The 17,195-nt window shown below is 40.4% G+C and overlaps 1 protein-coding gene across 1 annotated transcript; it reads left to right on the top strand.

Annotated features, from left to right (window-relative positions):
- The first annotated feature begins 4,296 nt into the window (after positions 1-4,296).
- LOC143124560 (junctional adhesion molecule B-like) lies at positions 4,297-16,530 on the top strand. The gene is made up of 7 exons (XM_076286193.1): positions 4,297-4,364; positions 4,496-4,562; positions 9,223-9,561; positions 11,801-12,070; positions 12,254-12,341; positions 16,026-16,068; positions 16,159-16,530. The coding sequence occupies exons 2-7, from the start codon at positions 4,508-4,510 to the stop codon at positions 16,390-16,392; spliced, it is 1,029 nt and encodes a 342-aa protein (XP_076142308.1). The 5' UTR covers positions 4,297-4,364; positions 4,496-4,507; the 3' UTR covers positions 16,393-16,530.
- The last annotated feature ends 665 nt before the right edge of the window (positions 16,531-17,195 follow it).

Raw genomic sequence — 17,195 nt, 5'->3', positions numbered from 1 at the left:
TTTATAAATTGAAGTGTATCATGAAGGTACCTTTTTCAATGTCATTACTCTGACATTCGACATTAGTCGACCATAAATTTGGGCAATGGGCACATTGTTAGGGGTTGATACTTTGCATAAGATTTCTCCACATTACTTGATCCAAATTATGTGATTTTTGTTGTATAAATGTTGTACAATTATGTAGTTTCGTATCAAAGTGGAATGGTTGTTTTCATAAGTCAGCGGCGTTTGAGCACATAATTGACGTTTTGTTTACATGTGTTCAATGTAAGTCAATGGGAGCCGGTGTTGTGCCCCTTCTGGTTTTTCCACCTACTGGTTTCCGAGCTGTTTCCAAGCCTGTCCAGATGTCATGTATACCTATCAACAGCAGCTGACGGCTACCCACGTCGACAGATTCGCTACATATTCATAGACATTTTACTGGCCTTTGCATGTCGCACCTCAATAAAAACTGCACTGAACTGAACTGAATACCTGAGCACTACATTACTATAACATTTTCCAGCAAGGAAAATGCTTTTTTAAAGTAACCTAATTTCGATTCTCTGTGTCGCGCTGGATTCGAACCTCATCAGCAAAAGTATCACCATGCTAGACCGCCTCGCTCTCCACTACACTATCAACATCTACATAACTTCTAGAACACAACGCTGTGTTCACTCAGTAGGCTTAGGCCATGATTCACCATTTATCTAAATATTTTGAAACAACTGGTTACCTTGATTTAGGCTTTAAAAACGTAACTGTATCATGCACTCTACCTTCTGTTACACCTCTGCGCTATCCATGTGCAAGGATTTGTCATAAATTCTACCAGGCAACGCACGGGTTATGAAACAATGGGTCTAAAACAACTGGTTACCCTGGACTGAAAACGCATGATCTCGCTCTCAAACAGGTAGGCTGCAATAGCCTACGTTCCTTGGATGCATAGGCCTACACATTTTACTGGCCTTTGCGTTTCGCACCTTAATATAATCTGTACTAAACTGAACAGCTGAGCACTATAACATTCTCCAGCGAGAAAATTATTTTTTAGAAGTCGCCTAATGACCATGACCATGATCTAGATTCGAACTCTCTTCAGGAAAACAAATTACATGCGTGACCACAACGTTCCCCACTACACTATCAACACTGTGTCAATGGTCGTTTAACTATTTTCTATCAGGTCATACATCACTGTTTGTCTAAATATTCCGAAACAACTGGTTACCTTAATTTAGGCTTAAAACATATCGCTCTGCTACACCGTTGCGCCATCTGTGTGCAATGATTTGTCAAAAATTCTACCAGGCAGCATATGGATTCTGAAACAATGGGTCTGAAAACAACTGGTTACCCTGGCCTGGAAACGCATGAATTCGAGACTGTGAAAAACAGCTACAATAGCCAGTTCCTTTGGTTTAGGACAAGCAGATTTCTATGGCCATGGCGTCTCGTAACCAGTTGTTTTAGGCCCAATTGTTTCATGATCCGTGCGCTGCCTGGCAGAATTTATGACAAATCCTTGCACATGAATAGCGCAGAGGTGTAACAGAAGGTAGAGTGCATGATACAGTTATGTTTTTGAAGCCTAAATCAAGGTAACCAGTTGTTTCAAAATACTCAGATAAACGGTGAATCATGGCCTACTGAGTGAAAACAGCGTTATGTTCTGGAAGTTATGTAGATGTTGATAGTTTAGTGGAGAGCGAGGCGATCTAGCATTGTGATACTTTTGCTGATGAGGGTTCGAATCCAGCGCGACACAGAGAATCGAAATTAGGTTACTTTAAAAAAGCATTTTTCCCGCTGGAAAATGTTATAGTAATATAGTGCTCAGGTATTCAGTTCAGTTCAGTGCAGTTTTTATTGAGGTGCGACATGCAAAGGCCAGTAAAATGTTTGAATATGTAGCGAATCTGTCGACGTGGGTAGCAGTCAGTTGCTGTTGATAGGTATACATGACATCTGGACAGGCTCGGAAACAGCTCGGAAACCAGTAGGTGGAAAAACCAGAAGGGGCACAACACCGGAAATACATAAATAGCGGCGTCCAAAGAATCTTTTGCCGGATAGCGAGACAGCGGTCATTTGTCTCCCCGATGATACCGATCAACCCCCCTGGCTCATGGACTACTTGATGCTCCTCCGTTTGCACGGCGTGACATCCATATGAGACAGCAGGATGGCATCTTGTTTAACCTTGTCGGTAGTTGAATAGAGCTGCTCCTTCATGTAAGTTAGGTCCGTTGCCGTTAAACTAGCAGCAGCACAAGACAAACTATTATGGTTGCATTGCAAGTTATGCTTGCGACCAAGCCATTTCCACTGTATCTATTTTCGTTTGCCTTACAACGAGCAGAGGCCGGCGACGTTTTTTTCTTTCCATTTATTTTCACTAGGACAGGTTCGTCCATTTCATCGTAATCCATCACTACAACTATTAATTTTCAACTAAAATACCTCAAAATATCCCACACCAAAGCAATGTTTACCAAAAAAGCCGGCTCCCTAGCGCACGGCCATATTGAAAGTCACATGATTCCATGCTGCTTTGTGATTGGTTCTCGGAACGTAGCGGCTTTTGCTGCCAAAGGGAAGTGGCGTTTAGATTGCGTTTAGGCTTTTGCATACAAATCGAGATTTCAGATCAGGAATAGAGTGGGATTTAGCGGGGTTTGTAGCGAAATGATTTGATTAACGTATTTTAGGTGACTCCAAACCAATGCAGAATAGTTATCCTATGATTCCAAACCAATGCAGAATAGTTATCCTATATGGGACTAATCAGACACACCTCAAATTAATATGATTTTTTAGACATAGGCCTACTATTTGATATTTATTTCTTAAAGAAAACCAATTTGTTTCCTATGGAAACTGCTTTGTGCTCAATACCTTCCATATACTGGGTCCTAGACAACACAGATCAATACAGAACTGGTCTGCTATGGGGTACTTATCAGACACACCTCAATATGAAAAAATATTTTGCATCTATTATATGGTATTGAGAGAAAAAAAAACAGTTTCCATAGGTAACAAAAATAGTATGTGTGCAAAAATGTATTTGAGGTGTGTCTGATTAGTCACTCAAATTGCTATAAAAAAGGCTGATTATAGCTCAAATTGTCAATGAGCCTCATGGTAGTCAGAATAAGTTAACAATATTTCTGAGAGAAAATAATTGTCAATCAGTCACATTTGACTGCGAACACAACTGGAGGGTTAATTTCTAATAGGGTTTTTTTGTACTGTAAAAGAACAGTAATATTGTGTGTTTTCACAGTTACAGTGATTTCATGTACATGTGTGATTTCATTTCATTTTACATTTGACATGTAAAATCACAGTCTCTTTTTGTAAATTAAATGGTATTTTAAAAATACAGACACAATCTGTAAAATAAACAGTAAAATTCTGTTATATTATTATTTAATTTTTTTTACAGTGTATGCCATCCGTAAGCCATCTGTAAGCTCAGATACAAAAGCATAGTCCAGCCCATACTACTGCCTTCCCTGCTTTTTCAACATGCTAACTGCTGCCAACAGAAACAAACTCACACGCATCACTCATACCGCAGCCAAAGCAATAGGCCTCCCCACCCCTAATTTATCAGACCTCAACAGCACACTCACCAAGAACAGAGCACGGACCATCACTCATGACCCCACCCACCCCCTCAATCCCTTCTTCATTCTGCTTCCATCAAAATGCAGATACAGGGCTATGGGGTGGAAGCGAATACACTTTGGGAAAAGCTTTGTGCCCTCTGCAATAGCAGCACTAAACAACAGATCACAGAGGTGATGGATCACTGTGCCACCCTCATTCCTCTGTAATGTCAACTGGTGATGGTTTTCCTGTTTGTATCTGTGTAATGTGATATATATGTGCTGTATATGTGCTGTTGTGATATATGTGCTGTATATGTGCTGTTAACATCTATGTGGGTGGGGTATGTGGTGGCAGGGTGGTGGGGGGTGGGCAAAGAACTGTGACTGTGTGTATCTATGTATTTCATGTCTGTGAGGCTTGTATGGTGTGAAAACAAATTTCCTATGTAAGGACAAATAAACAAACTAACTAACTAATTAACTGCCGGTCGCTACAATAATAAAAATCTTCTATCTAATGCAACTATTTTTTCCATAAACTGTAAAAGAAAACACGTTTTTCCCGCTGTATTCTCCAATTGACGTCACTTTTTGGACTCCACTTTCTGGACTCCACTTCCTGGACTAATGACTTAAAAAAAGACTCAACTGAAGAGATCTTAATTTGTCTTGCTAACACTTCCTTCCTGTGTGGCCGTTTTGTACAGCAGTTCCTCATCTGTCAAGAGAGGCTTTTGAAGGATAGCAGAAAAGGTAAAAACAACATGTTTTTATTATATTATTTATGTTATTATTTTAGTTTTTTTTGTGTCAGTCACAAAGACACAGGCTGTTATAATGACTATGTTTGCGCTTACTTGTCATGCTGAATCTGTTGCATCCAGGGTTTGCTGGTGATGACCATGAGCTCTGTGGCATCTGTTTGTGTAATGGCACTTTTAACATTTCAAGGTAAAGCAAACAATTGGTGGGTTTTTTTGTGCTTCCAAATTAATAATTTCTCTCAATCAGTTATTAATTCTGTATAATTTCCTCTTCTCTCTTTAAAATATGAATGCTTTGATGTTTATTTGAGACATTCAGTGACACGTGATGTAAATTACAAAGTTACAGGGGATAATGCTAAAAAAAAATCTCATTCTCATTTCTGGGTAAAACTGTAGCATAACTCCTCTCGGAATGGAGACTGTGGTGTTTGTGTGTGTGTGTTTGTATGTATGTATGTATGTATGTATGTATGTATGTATGTATGTATGTATGTACGTACAGTATGCATAAGCGGAGAGAGCGGGGCGGTGGGGGGGGGGGAGGGGCAGAGAGGGCGGTCGCTCCGGGCCCACGACCTCAAAGGGGGCCCACTTTTGGGCAAATCTATATTGAATAATTTTGGTATTTACGATGCTTATTTGTACTGATTGCTGGGGAAAATAATAATAACAAAATGCTACTAAAGATGTCACTGGTCCGTAATGTAGAGTGCGCTCACAATGGGAATTCGTCTGTCATGCTGCAAATGAAATAGCCCGCACTCTCCCTCTCGCTACACTGTTGCGTTTTAAAAGCGAAACTGATGCCACAACCGGTCTGGGTTTGCCGACATAGCATGTAGGTCTAGTCTACAATGTGCCTATTTAGAGACAGGAGATAGGCCTAAGCTTGCCGCGACAACAGCAGTCACTATCAGGCGCACCAGCAGGAATGAATGCTATGGTACGCACACCCATCTAGAGAGACACCCCCCCCCCCTCTCCGTGCGCAACGAAACATTGAATGTCTGTATCCCGGTTTCGCTCGTGCATTGGTCACCTAAAAAGTACTAGCACCCAGGGCCGTAGTCACCATAGACATTGAGGGGGACGTGTCCCCCCCAATATTCAAATATGACCAAAATGTCCCCCCCCCAATATACGGACATAGAAAAATAAATAAAGAAAAAAAAAACTCTACAGGAAACCAACAACCACCACCATCTGAAATGTAATCAAACATAAATAACAAATTACAAATGAGTGACCTAGTGATGGTTCCAGAGTAGCCTACACCCCTGAGTGGTTTCACCTGGTGGTTTTCCGTTTTTCTAGGGTGACCTGATTGTGTCCTCTTTTTAGTTTGTGAAAAAGAGGACATACGAGAAAACACTGCCCCAAAAGGCTATTTTGAATTTATTTGTGAACGACAGAGAAAAACGCAATGCAATTTCGCTGTAAACACGTTTGAGGCTCTAGAATAACAAAATTCTGGACGATTTGTAAGGTCTCAAAGAGGACATGTCCTGGAAAAAGAGCACATCTGGTCACCCTAGTTTTTCGTTAGTGGCGTGCGCTATCAAACGCTTCCATTTGCTGCACCCTACCAAAGATCCTTGATTACTGTACTAGCTCAGCTTTAACCCTCTCTGACCCTACTGCGGTGAAGTAGGGCTGGCACAAATATCGCAAAAGCTCACAATTCTCACAAAACTTGTTGGAAAGGTGTAGCACAGGCTAAGGAAATCCCATACATTTTTGGAGCCGATCTCAAAGGGAACTTTGAAACATTTTCCATATTGTAACCTATTCTCGCAATGATAGCGAAAGTGAAAAGTTTTATTTTAAATGATGAATTTGTGCAAGCCTGTGTCATTAATTTCTTTCACATGTTCTACAACATAAATAATGCATTCATATGCTAGTACTAATGCCAGGAATTACCCTGTTTATAGGCCTCTTAGAAATGGTTGTTGCATCTTGCATATTATTTAGATGCGCACTCGATCGCGCATCCATGCAGGCAAAACGTAGGAATCAAATGTGGCAACGGCACACAAGTTGGAAAACACGTCGTAACAACTTGCTTGTGATTTTTAATAATATTTTTTGCATGGCCCTCAGACCCCACCACAGATTTGGTCCCCCCCAATGTTGACATCATGACTATGGCCTTGCTAGCACCTAGTACAACATCCATATGGCTTTAAACAGCATGTGCGCTTTAACATCAGTAAACATTATTCAGTATTAATCCAGATGTAGTGCTAACGTTTTGACAAGCATACCAATTTTGACTACCTTGTTCATCTGAAATACTCCTCTAGCGCTAGAAAGAACTCATCTAGCTTCGCTGCCTCCATCCTTTTGTTGTTTACAAAACACATTTTATATCCATGATAGCCTTGAAGTCTTGAGTTAGTGAATTAGCTTGACATTGTGTGCTGATAACAGGCAACCATACAGTGATGAGTTCAATGCAAATCAAACCAGCTAATAGGCTAACTGAAATAACACCATGCCAATCTCTAGGTATGGTGAAGGGTATGTGATGATGTGGGGCTATTTTAATTCCAAAGGCCAAGGTAACTTTATCAGGATGCACAGTATTCTGGATCCATGAAATAACTGGCCTTTAAAAATAAAAATCTGCCTGTCTCTATGGGAATTTAACATAGGGGTGGCAATACTTATGACCCCTGTATTTTAAGGAAGAACATTCATTTATTTATGATACATTATACATTATTCATTCACTAAGAAAATTGGTATCCTTAAAGGTTAGATACTTCCTCATTTTTCACTTAAGGCATTAAGATCAATTTCCAAAAGATGATTTTATATTCCTCTTTTCAGTCAACTTTAGCATGGGTGCCAACACTTTTGACCATCACTGTATAGCCTAGTAAAAGAAAGCAACAAGTAACCTAGCCCACAACTTCTGTAATTGCTGTGTGCGTTTGTTGGCTATTATTCTCTCTCCTGCTCAAACAAAAGGTGCGTGCAAACTTTATTTTACAGAAAATTGTAAATAGCCTATTGTCAAGCAGTTAATGGGATACTGCACAGAAGCAGTTGGGAAGTTATGGTGGGCAAACTTGGTGTGAATACACAGGGGAAATTCTCTCTCTTCTCTCTTGTTGTTGCCTGATGGTACGCACAGTGCGTACTGCCGTACACCTGCAGGTGGGCCTGATCACTAAAGTTTGCATCGATGCACAGACTAAACGGTAAAAAAGCCTCTACCTTATCACAACTTCAAGAGATAAGAAGATAGGCTAGGTCGACAGGACATTGCCTACGAACACTGTTAGTGTCAGCGGAGTTACTGCCTCAGTGTGTTGCCAAATCTTGTAAAAAATAAATAAAAGAAAGTCTAGCATGCATGGACAGTCTTCTTTCAACCCAGATAAAGAAAACAAAATACATCAGCCTCGAATAAGCACAATATGAAGTGGACTTAATAAAAACATGATGTTGGGATAAACTCCGACAGTATATAGGGCTCACTACAGATCTTCGCCCCCTCTATAGTGAACCAATAGCTCAGCCCCTGTACGTATGTACGTATGTATGTGTGTGAACTTGCTGAACTTTTGTATTGTCAGTGTGACATCCTGCTTATATTGTACAAATAAGCATCATGGTCAACATAGCTGTAGTTCAGGAAGGCCACAGAGCCACACCCAGCAACTTGGCTAACTGCTCAGCTTATTGTTCAGTTGATTGATTTGCTGATCACTAGTCTTATATTGGTGTTGTTCATTCAGGGCACCTTTTTTAAAGGAAAATTCCGGTATTTAGCACTTAGCAAAAGTCCCTTTTCTGGTTTGTTTTGGATGAACTAGAGTGGTGGACACCGACATTTTGACAATTGGTCCTGTCTCGACCTTTCTGACTCGTTTTGAATCGCCTTTGACTGCTCAGGGTGGCTGCCAACTTTTTAAGCTGTGGTAGGCTGCATACTCGCTTTCTCTGCAAGGCTTTTTGCAACCCACCTCCACCCCGTCTCCTCCTCATACGTCTGACTTATCAATGTCTCATTGATGTCTGGTCTGTTCTGTACCCTGTGGGGGTTTGTCTTGCTGCTCTCTCTGTCATTTTGCAAATAGTAATAAAATATCTGGACAAAGTGGTCCTGACTGAAATGTTATTTTAAAGCAACACCAAAGAGTTTTTTTGTACCTTAAAATAATGTTTCCAAAATCGTTTCAGTAGTTCATCAACTCGTAACAGAGTGTACGGCACTTTTGCATTTGCTTTGCGGCCCTCTATCGGCTATAACCCCACTATGTAAGTTTGCCAGATCGGGTAGCGGATCTGTAGTTCGATGGAATGAGACATAAGAAACTACAAATTTGACATGCTTCTGATGTTGCAATACATCATACTTTCATAAAATCATGCAACATACTCTACCTTGTTTCTGGACATCGCTATTTGCAAAGCTGGTGCTGGGTAAACAAATAGTGTGTGTGCGACAGAGGAAAGTTTGCTTTAAGCATCACAGCAGATCCAAGGTCCAAAACCTTTCTTTCTAGTAAACTGTGTACACAGTCCTCGGTGTCCTTAGTGCTCGAGTTCATGTCTAGAGACACTGGTGTATGATCAGACGATCAGAAGTTTCATGTTGTGTCGAGTTTTAAAAATAGCGATTTTGATGCAATCATCCGTTCCCCTACAACTCCCATTGAAAAGGTAATTTGACCTAAAAAAAACGACAATATGGTCAAGCTTAAAAGTGGCGTTTCCGGCGTAATTATGCTTTTAAATGAAAGTTTGACATTGGGTACATTCACAAAAAGAACTTAGGTTGCACCTGGGAGGGAAAATGACACTGTGTACTTTGTGTTACCTCTTTTTAGGTGTATATGCTGATGAGTGGAATGTCACTTATCCATCCGAGAGTATCTGTGTAGTTGTAGGAGATTCAGTAGACATGTCCTGCTCTTACACCTACCCTCCCGAGGTGACCATTAAACAAGCTTACTGGACAAAATTGGACTCTGGGGATCATCCTGATCTCAGAGGTGACCCACAGTACAGAGACAGGATCGTTATCACTCAGTATGCAACTAAGCAGTGTGATTTGCGCATCCGGTCAGTGACTCTGTTGGATGCTGGTAAATACTACTGCAGTTTCACAACACACACTGAAGGGCAGCAGTGGATTGGGAAGCCAGGGGTTGACCTGCATGTGAGAGGTAAAGAATAACTTGAAATTGAAATATCTAAGATCCATCCTCGTAACGTGTGTGTGTGTGTCTGTGTGTGTGTGTGTGTGTGTGTGTGTGTGTGTGTGTGTGTGTGGAGACAGTGTTTCACAAAACACAGCCCACACTAGGGTTGCCACATGCACTGGATTTCCTGGCATTGTTCTCTTTTTTGAGTGACTGTCCCGGATAATTAATAATATTTCCCTGGACACAAAATTGTCCCGGTTTTTGGTGAAAATTAACTTCTGATTATAATTTCTGCTAGTTTCAAACGGTTTTGTTGGTTGTGTTTATCGTTCATCAAATCCCGTGAAGCCTATGTACACAAAGGCATGCTTCTTGTTGATTGGCAGCAACAATAGAGTTTACATTATTATCTCGCAACTGCCGCGCAACCACAGACCCAGACCCCACTTTGTAGTTACACGCGCCTGTCCTAGTGTCTCTGTAGGCTAATATAGAAAGGGACAGCAACAAAACGAGTGTGTGTGTCTGTGTCAGGGGCAGGGTATATATAGGTAAGAAACTATAGGAAATGTTTCAACATTGTATTCACCACGTGCATCACACACAAGGGCACCAAGGGGCAGAGGGGGTACCAACATGTAGCCAATAAATAGCTTTACTGCTAACTGCTTTTCTCTCTTTGAGAATGTTTACAATGTCAAAATGCACCAACGTTGTGTTATATGCAAGGATGATGATGCAGCAGTGTTGTGTGGATTAGTTTGTGACTGATGACGCAAAGGGTCAGGGGGTCAAGTGTGACACAGGAGAGTTATGGGAAACAATGTAAGACTGGAGAGTTAAGAGTTCAGTAAAGTGGATAACTTTATACCTCTGTGTTGCCGTGTTCTTCTATGCACCAACTTACATAACAAGCAGCATCTAACTTGAATGTTACTTACTCTAATGAATTGGGAAACGCATCTTGAGTGCGCACCAGAGAGAAAGAGATAGATTGGCAGGTTCCAGGTGTCATTGTTGATATCCCCTTTGAATATATGAAACTTATAACTGCTTGTAACAACTTAATATTAGTATAGTATTGTTAATATTGTGTTATCAATGTGGCACAAACAAACAAGGCTAGAGTTTTCGGATTAGCCTTATATTTTACAAGAGCTGGTGAAAGAAGAAAGCTTAGACTGAGCGACCTTAAAGTGACAATGCACCATATAGCCTAAGTTCAGCAGCATACAATTAGCAGCAATTCTTAATATTTATATTTCTAACTTTATAATTTATATATAATATATTATATATATATATAGGGCTGTCAAAATAACTGATTAATTTCGATTAATTAATTTGAGAAAAAATAACTGATTAAAAAAAATGAGTGCAGATTAATCGATTCCGTATGACCTTTGACCCCGAGCCGTTCTAGTCAGTAAAAATTAGATTGTGAAATGAAGGAGAGAGAAGAAAACGTGCTGCCTGGATCATTGATTGGAACATTTACTTTTAAAAAATGGCCTGATGGTGTTGAAAATAAAGTCCTCTGAAATGTCTGCAGCAAGGAATTTGCATATCACCGGAGTTCATCAACTCTATAGTCGCACATCAATGCAAAGAAATACTGTAAGTGTTGACATTGAGGGGAGTGTTAATTCATTTTCATTGTGTCCCCTAGGTTATATCTGTGGCCTGAAATGCCTTGTATGTGAAAAAAAAACACATTTGAATTTATTTCCTCAGCACATTAGGTCATATCATAGATTAGTATGGCAATTATTTGAACAGTGAAAATAATAATAAAAGAGTTTTTGAACTTTAATGTCACTAATGCTGATTATTCAATGATTCATTTGAATTTTAATATTTAAAATACTTTCACAGCAAAAATTATATATGCGATTAATTTAGATTAATTGATCACAGAGTATGTAATTAATTAGATTATTTTTAATCGATTGACAGCCCTAATATATATATATATATATATATATATATTTTTTTTTTAATTTTTTTTTTTTATTATTATTATTATTATTATTATTTATTTATTTATTTTATTTTTTTTATTTTTTTTTGGGGGGGGGGGTCCTGGATTTTCACAAGTCAAATGTGGCAACCCTAGCCCACACTCATACACAGGCACACAGTTAAGAATTGTATTAATGAGGATACATGCATACCTTAGTGTGTGTGTGTGTGTGTTCCTCATACTGACTGCCCAATGAATATCATCTTTTCAAGACTCATATAATCATGTCTTTCACAGATGCTCCACATATACCTTCAGTGTCCATTAGTCCCTCTGGTGACATAGTGGAAGGCACAGACGTAACTCTGACCTGCAAGAACAGATCTGATCTGCCAGTGCAGAGCTACAACTGGTACAAGAGAGTCAACACTACCCACTTGCATCTGGGCACTGGGAATCCATACACCATTAAAGACATCGCACCTGAAGACAATGGGGAATATTTTTGTCGGTCAGGTTATGAATTTGGCAACAAGTACTCATGTACTGTGCGGCTGCAGGTTTTCTGTGAGTAGCCATTTTCTTAACATTGGCAAAATAATTTAAATTTTTATAGCAAATGTCCTGAGGTATTATGCACATGTAGGTCTGTGACAGCATTCCATCAGTGCTACTCCACCAAAATAACATCTTATTTAACTTGTGAAGACTTGTCGTCCTAGAATTACAGTATTTACATTTCATCTACAGCGGAAGAGAAGAGTTCTATAATGGCAGCTGTGATACCAGTCTTTGTCTGTGGACCACTAGCGCTCTTGACCGTGGTTTTCCTGCTGAGGTGAGTGACTGTGGCCACAAGAACAGATTACTTACATAAAATATATATCCATAGAAATAGTAGGCAGTGCCGCTGTTGTCCATTTCGGTGCCCTAAGCGAGTTACAAAAAAAATAAGTTTTATAGTTGATTGTGATGAATTGTTAACACATTTAAATGACAACTCAAACACCTAGAGTAAAATAAACGGCCTATAATTTAAAGACCATTACTGTGTGCTACATTGATAGCACAATATTAACAATGATATGGACAATATTTAGCAGCCTTTATTGCTTTGGAAATGGAAGTGTATAATGACATGTTGCTTCACATTTCTGTTTCTAATTAAAAGTGAATTTTGAGCCTGCTACCTAGCTATCTAAATGGAATGCGTTTCAGTCGGCTCGGCTTCATCATATCCTTCATGTAAATGCATTCTACAAAGGCAAAGTAGTAGACTAGGCTTTACATTCTTGTCCATGTTCCAGATCACATTGATTGCAGCCTATGTTAAAGAGCCCTCTCACCAATCTGAGTTTAAAAATGAACAGTAGTGGGAACCAGATAACCTTGCAAATCGCCACCTTCTGTAACCTCGTCATTGTTGCCTTCATGATTTCATTTTAAACGTTTATCTATCTATAAAGCAAGAAGCGTCTGTGTGTCCGGATGTCTGTGTGTCCGGATGTCTGTGTGTTTGTGGCACGCATATCTCGCTGACCGTTTGTCAGACTGATTTCAAACTTGGCAGGTGTCTTGCTACGGGCATGAGTAAGTGCAGTGCCATCATTAAGATCATAAAGATATCATTAAATATATCGGTAACACATTGGCTTTCGCCACTAGCCACTCCCCCTCCCACATAGCACTGTACTGTAAGCTACCAGTGAGGATAGAAGCAGGGCTTTGGCAGAACTGGATCAGTGAAGGTTACACGGATAAAAACAGCGAGTGCAAGATAACTCCGCGGATTTTGCAACGACATGCCAACATGCCAACACACACAGTGTGGCTCTTCAAAATTACGTAAAAAATGATGTGCAATAAACAGACACTCAAATAGCCCTGGCTACTTTGGACTGTCTTTAGACTTTGAATAAGCAAATGACAATTCCAACTGCAAGGTCCTAATTGAAACGAGCGATAATGATCCCAAATTAAATAACGTCTCAGAATGCCACACATGCAAAGCATAACCAGCAACAAGCAACGAGTGGCAGGCAGAGTGTGATGTCATTTATAGGCCACCAGAGACTGTTTTTGAGTCACACCGTTGCAAATTCCATAATGCATCATTCCACAAAATGGTTTGTTTTCTCTATCGTCAATTTATTCAATAGGCTAAGCATATAGCCTTGACTCAAAACAGCTATTGTAAAAAATGTCACATGCAGCCATGCTTAAATTCTGCTCACTTCACATTTAGTATGACCGCCACGCAGCGAATATAGGTTTAGTCAGATTTTTTTTTTTTTCTTTTTCACACGGCCAAATTTCCGTCAAGGATTCCCGGGACACTGAAAGACCGGGGTACACGAAACTTGGTGGGCATGTAACCCCACATGGATAGCATGGAACCATCGTTTTTCGTTTGGATCTGTAGCCCCCCCCCGCTGGACTGCACCCCCCGAAAAGAGGGTAGAGCAGACACAGTTTTCTGTGAATATCTCGAGAACCGTAAGGTTTAGGAGGACCTTTTTTTTTTTGTATGTTGATCTCAAGGGGCCATGTCAACCCATTCCATAACCACTCATTTCATGTATAGCGCCACCTAGTTAAACACAAAAAAGTAAAAATGAGGTGTTGTAATCGCAGGTATCTGTGACCTAACATAGTCAAAACTGCATGAAATTGGAAGTGTAGGATCATTATGACACCCTCTGAATGCACGCCAAGTTTTGTGGAATTCCGTTCATGGGGGGCCACACAATAAATTCATTTATGTTACTATACACCAACTGGCCTGTAGGTGGCCGGAGACAGTTTTCTGTGAATATCTCGAGAACCGTAGTGCCTAGGAGGTCCACCTTTTTTTGTATGTTGATCTCAAGGGGCCATGTCAACCCATCCCATTACCACTTATTTCATGTATAGCGCCACCTAGTTAAAAATTAAAAAGCAAAAAAGTAGGTGTTTTCATCACAACATCTCTGGCTGACATGGTCAAAACTGCACGAAATTGAAAGTGTAGGATCATTATGACACCCTCCGAATGCATGCCAAGTTTTGTGAACTTTCGTTCATGGGGGGGCTTACAATAAAATAATTTATGTGTACATTTAGTGACCGTACACCAACAAGGATTCCCGGGACACTGAAAGACCGGGGTACACGAAACTTGGTGGGCATGTAACCCCACATGGATAGCATGGAACCGTTGTTTTTCGTTTTGATCTGTAGCCCCCCCGCTGTACTGGACCCCCCGAAAGGAGGGTAGGGCAGACACAGTTTTCTGTGAATATCTTGAGAACCGTAGGGCCTAGGATGACCAATTTTTTGCGTATGTTTGCCTCCAGGGGTCATGTTAACCCATTCCATGTGCACACATGTGCATAAACAGATACACACGCACACACATACATTCACAGTAATCATATGTATGACACATACTCACACAGTAGACATATGTACGCATGCATGCACAAACATACATACGCAATGTTTCATACACAAGCACACACACACACACACACACACACACACACACACACACACACACACACACACCCACACACATAAACATAAACGTGTACACGCACACATGCACACAATTCAAGAATTTCTCAGAATTATGAACAGGCAAGATGGGGGTGGGGTTGTATAAAATTAATTTTACATGTGAAATCTTTGAACTAATCATGTTTTGGTACTTGTTGTCTAGCAGATACCAGTGAGAATTGAGTGTGCATAATGCAATTTAGTGAGACCGTTAGAATCATATATGCCTTTCAGTGTGATTTATTTTTGTGGAAAAAATGTGCTGGACTGGGCGGCGGTCATATTTTGTACTGCTCTGTGGTACATCTAGTTATATTATCTGTAGGCCTATTCATTATTGAATGCTTACCTGGAATTATGTTTTCCCTATCATCCTATTTTTAAAGTAGGCCTACCTGCAGGCATGTAATTGGGCTACAGGAATAGCATGTTTGAACGGGCACTGCACTAGTTATATTAAAAAAGATACACAATGACACAATGACAAGCCAGCTGGAATCATCCTTGCATGTAACATGGTGTTGGTGCATTTTGACACTGTAAACGTTATCAAGGAAGAGTGAAATGCAGTTGGTAGTAAAGCAACTATTTATTGTCTATATTTGGGTGCCCCCTCTGTCCTTTGGTGCCCTACACACAGTGTGTGGTGGGAGTGTCGGCACTGATATGAGGAAATGTACCAAGCACTGGGGGGAGCCCTCACATTCATAACTTTGGAGCAAAAGGCAATACAGCCAATGCAGAGCATTGTTATGTTATGTTCTAACGGGACATTTTCCCTTTCATGCTGATTTTTTCAAATGCCACACCAGTGATTTATATTTGTTCATTTGAATGTAGCTGGTGTTAGCTCTGGCTAAGCAGCAGTGTGGTACCCTGGAAACTCCAGAGGACAATAAAGACTCTATACTATACTATTCATACATTGACCACTGTGATGGTACAGATCCCCTACTTGAAGCATTATCTGTCTGGCTTTTTACAGAAGGAAGTGCCTGAAAGGGGTGTTGGCAAAGAGAGATGAACAGGTGAGGAAAATGACAGTTTTTCCAGTATGTACTAAAAATGATAATATCTATGCATGAGTATGGAAGTGATTTATATTTGTCATCATTTAGGATGCCAGTGGTAACATACGTGGAAATCCTGACACCATCTTGATGATTCCAGTCCACCCAAGCCAGAACCCCAACACCTCCCAACCTGATGCAGTTTACCAGAGCCTGAACCCCAACACCACCCAACCTGATGCAGTTTACCAGAGCTTGAACCCCAACACCACCCAACCTGATGCAGTTTACCAGAGCCTGAACCCCAACACCACCCAACCTGATGCCTCAGCACATGAATAGGAAAATAAACACGAGCTCAAACCAATGTCATGACTGCTCCTATTGTGTGAAGGTATCAGGCTTGTGCACAATTCAAATTGCAAATCTGCTTCCTGTTTGCTACCTCAATTGAAATGCAAGTGAAATTCAAGAATTGAATTGGAATTTAAGAGCCAGTTTCAATTCAATTCTGGAATTTTGTACAAGCCTGGAAGGTATGTGCTAAGATAACATGTCTACCTGATGCCTGAGACTTCATTTTAATAATATAATATCATTTTAATAATAATTAATAATAGTTACAGTTTTTTTCGATCGCTTTAATGCTTAAGCTAACGGGCTAAGCTAACTGGCTAATTTGTTTTGTGTTTGTGATGGGCTGTGCCTAGGTTGATGGTTTGTTGGCCAAGGTTTTTATGGTTATGGTTCAGTCCACATCAACGGGACGGACCAACCTAGCCAACCTTGACCATGCCTGGGCTGGTTAAGAGTATTTTGGGTATTGGATATTTCAATGTGGTAATATGGTGGCAGCATGGAGGGGAGTGTCTCCAGGACGCTGGTTTCACGGTTAAGCCTTCATGAGGTGTCGTGGGCCTAACTTAACGAAACATCGGTGAATGAGGGTGCCCACTTGATAACCCCAATGACATGCCGCATACTATATAGGCTACTGTTGTTGGATGGGCCATTTGTATTGTGCTTGTGACCATTTGTTGGCGGATTTCTGGGTAGTGTGCTTTTTAAAGTTAAACTTGAGCAGGGGCTTCTGAATGTGTTTTTACCTTGGATTTTGGCACAAGGGATTTTAACATCTAATCCTG

This window comes from Alosa pseudoharengus, unplaced genomic scaffold (assembly GCF_046254945.1).
Source record: "Alosa pseudoharengus isolate Yale_2024_CS ecotype anadromous, Long Island Sound unplaced genomic scaffold, YU_APseudo_1.1 YU_APseudo_1.1_scf_1, whole genome shotgun sequence".
Taxonomy (NCBI): Eukaryota; Metazoa; Chordata; class Actinopteri; order Clupeiformes; family Clupeidae; genus Alosa; species Alosa pseudoharengus.
Note: the sequence above shows the minus strand (reverse complement) of the source record. Positions and strands in the feature narration are given on the sequence as shown.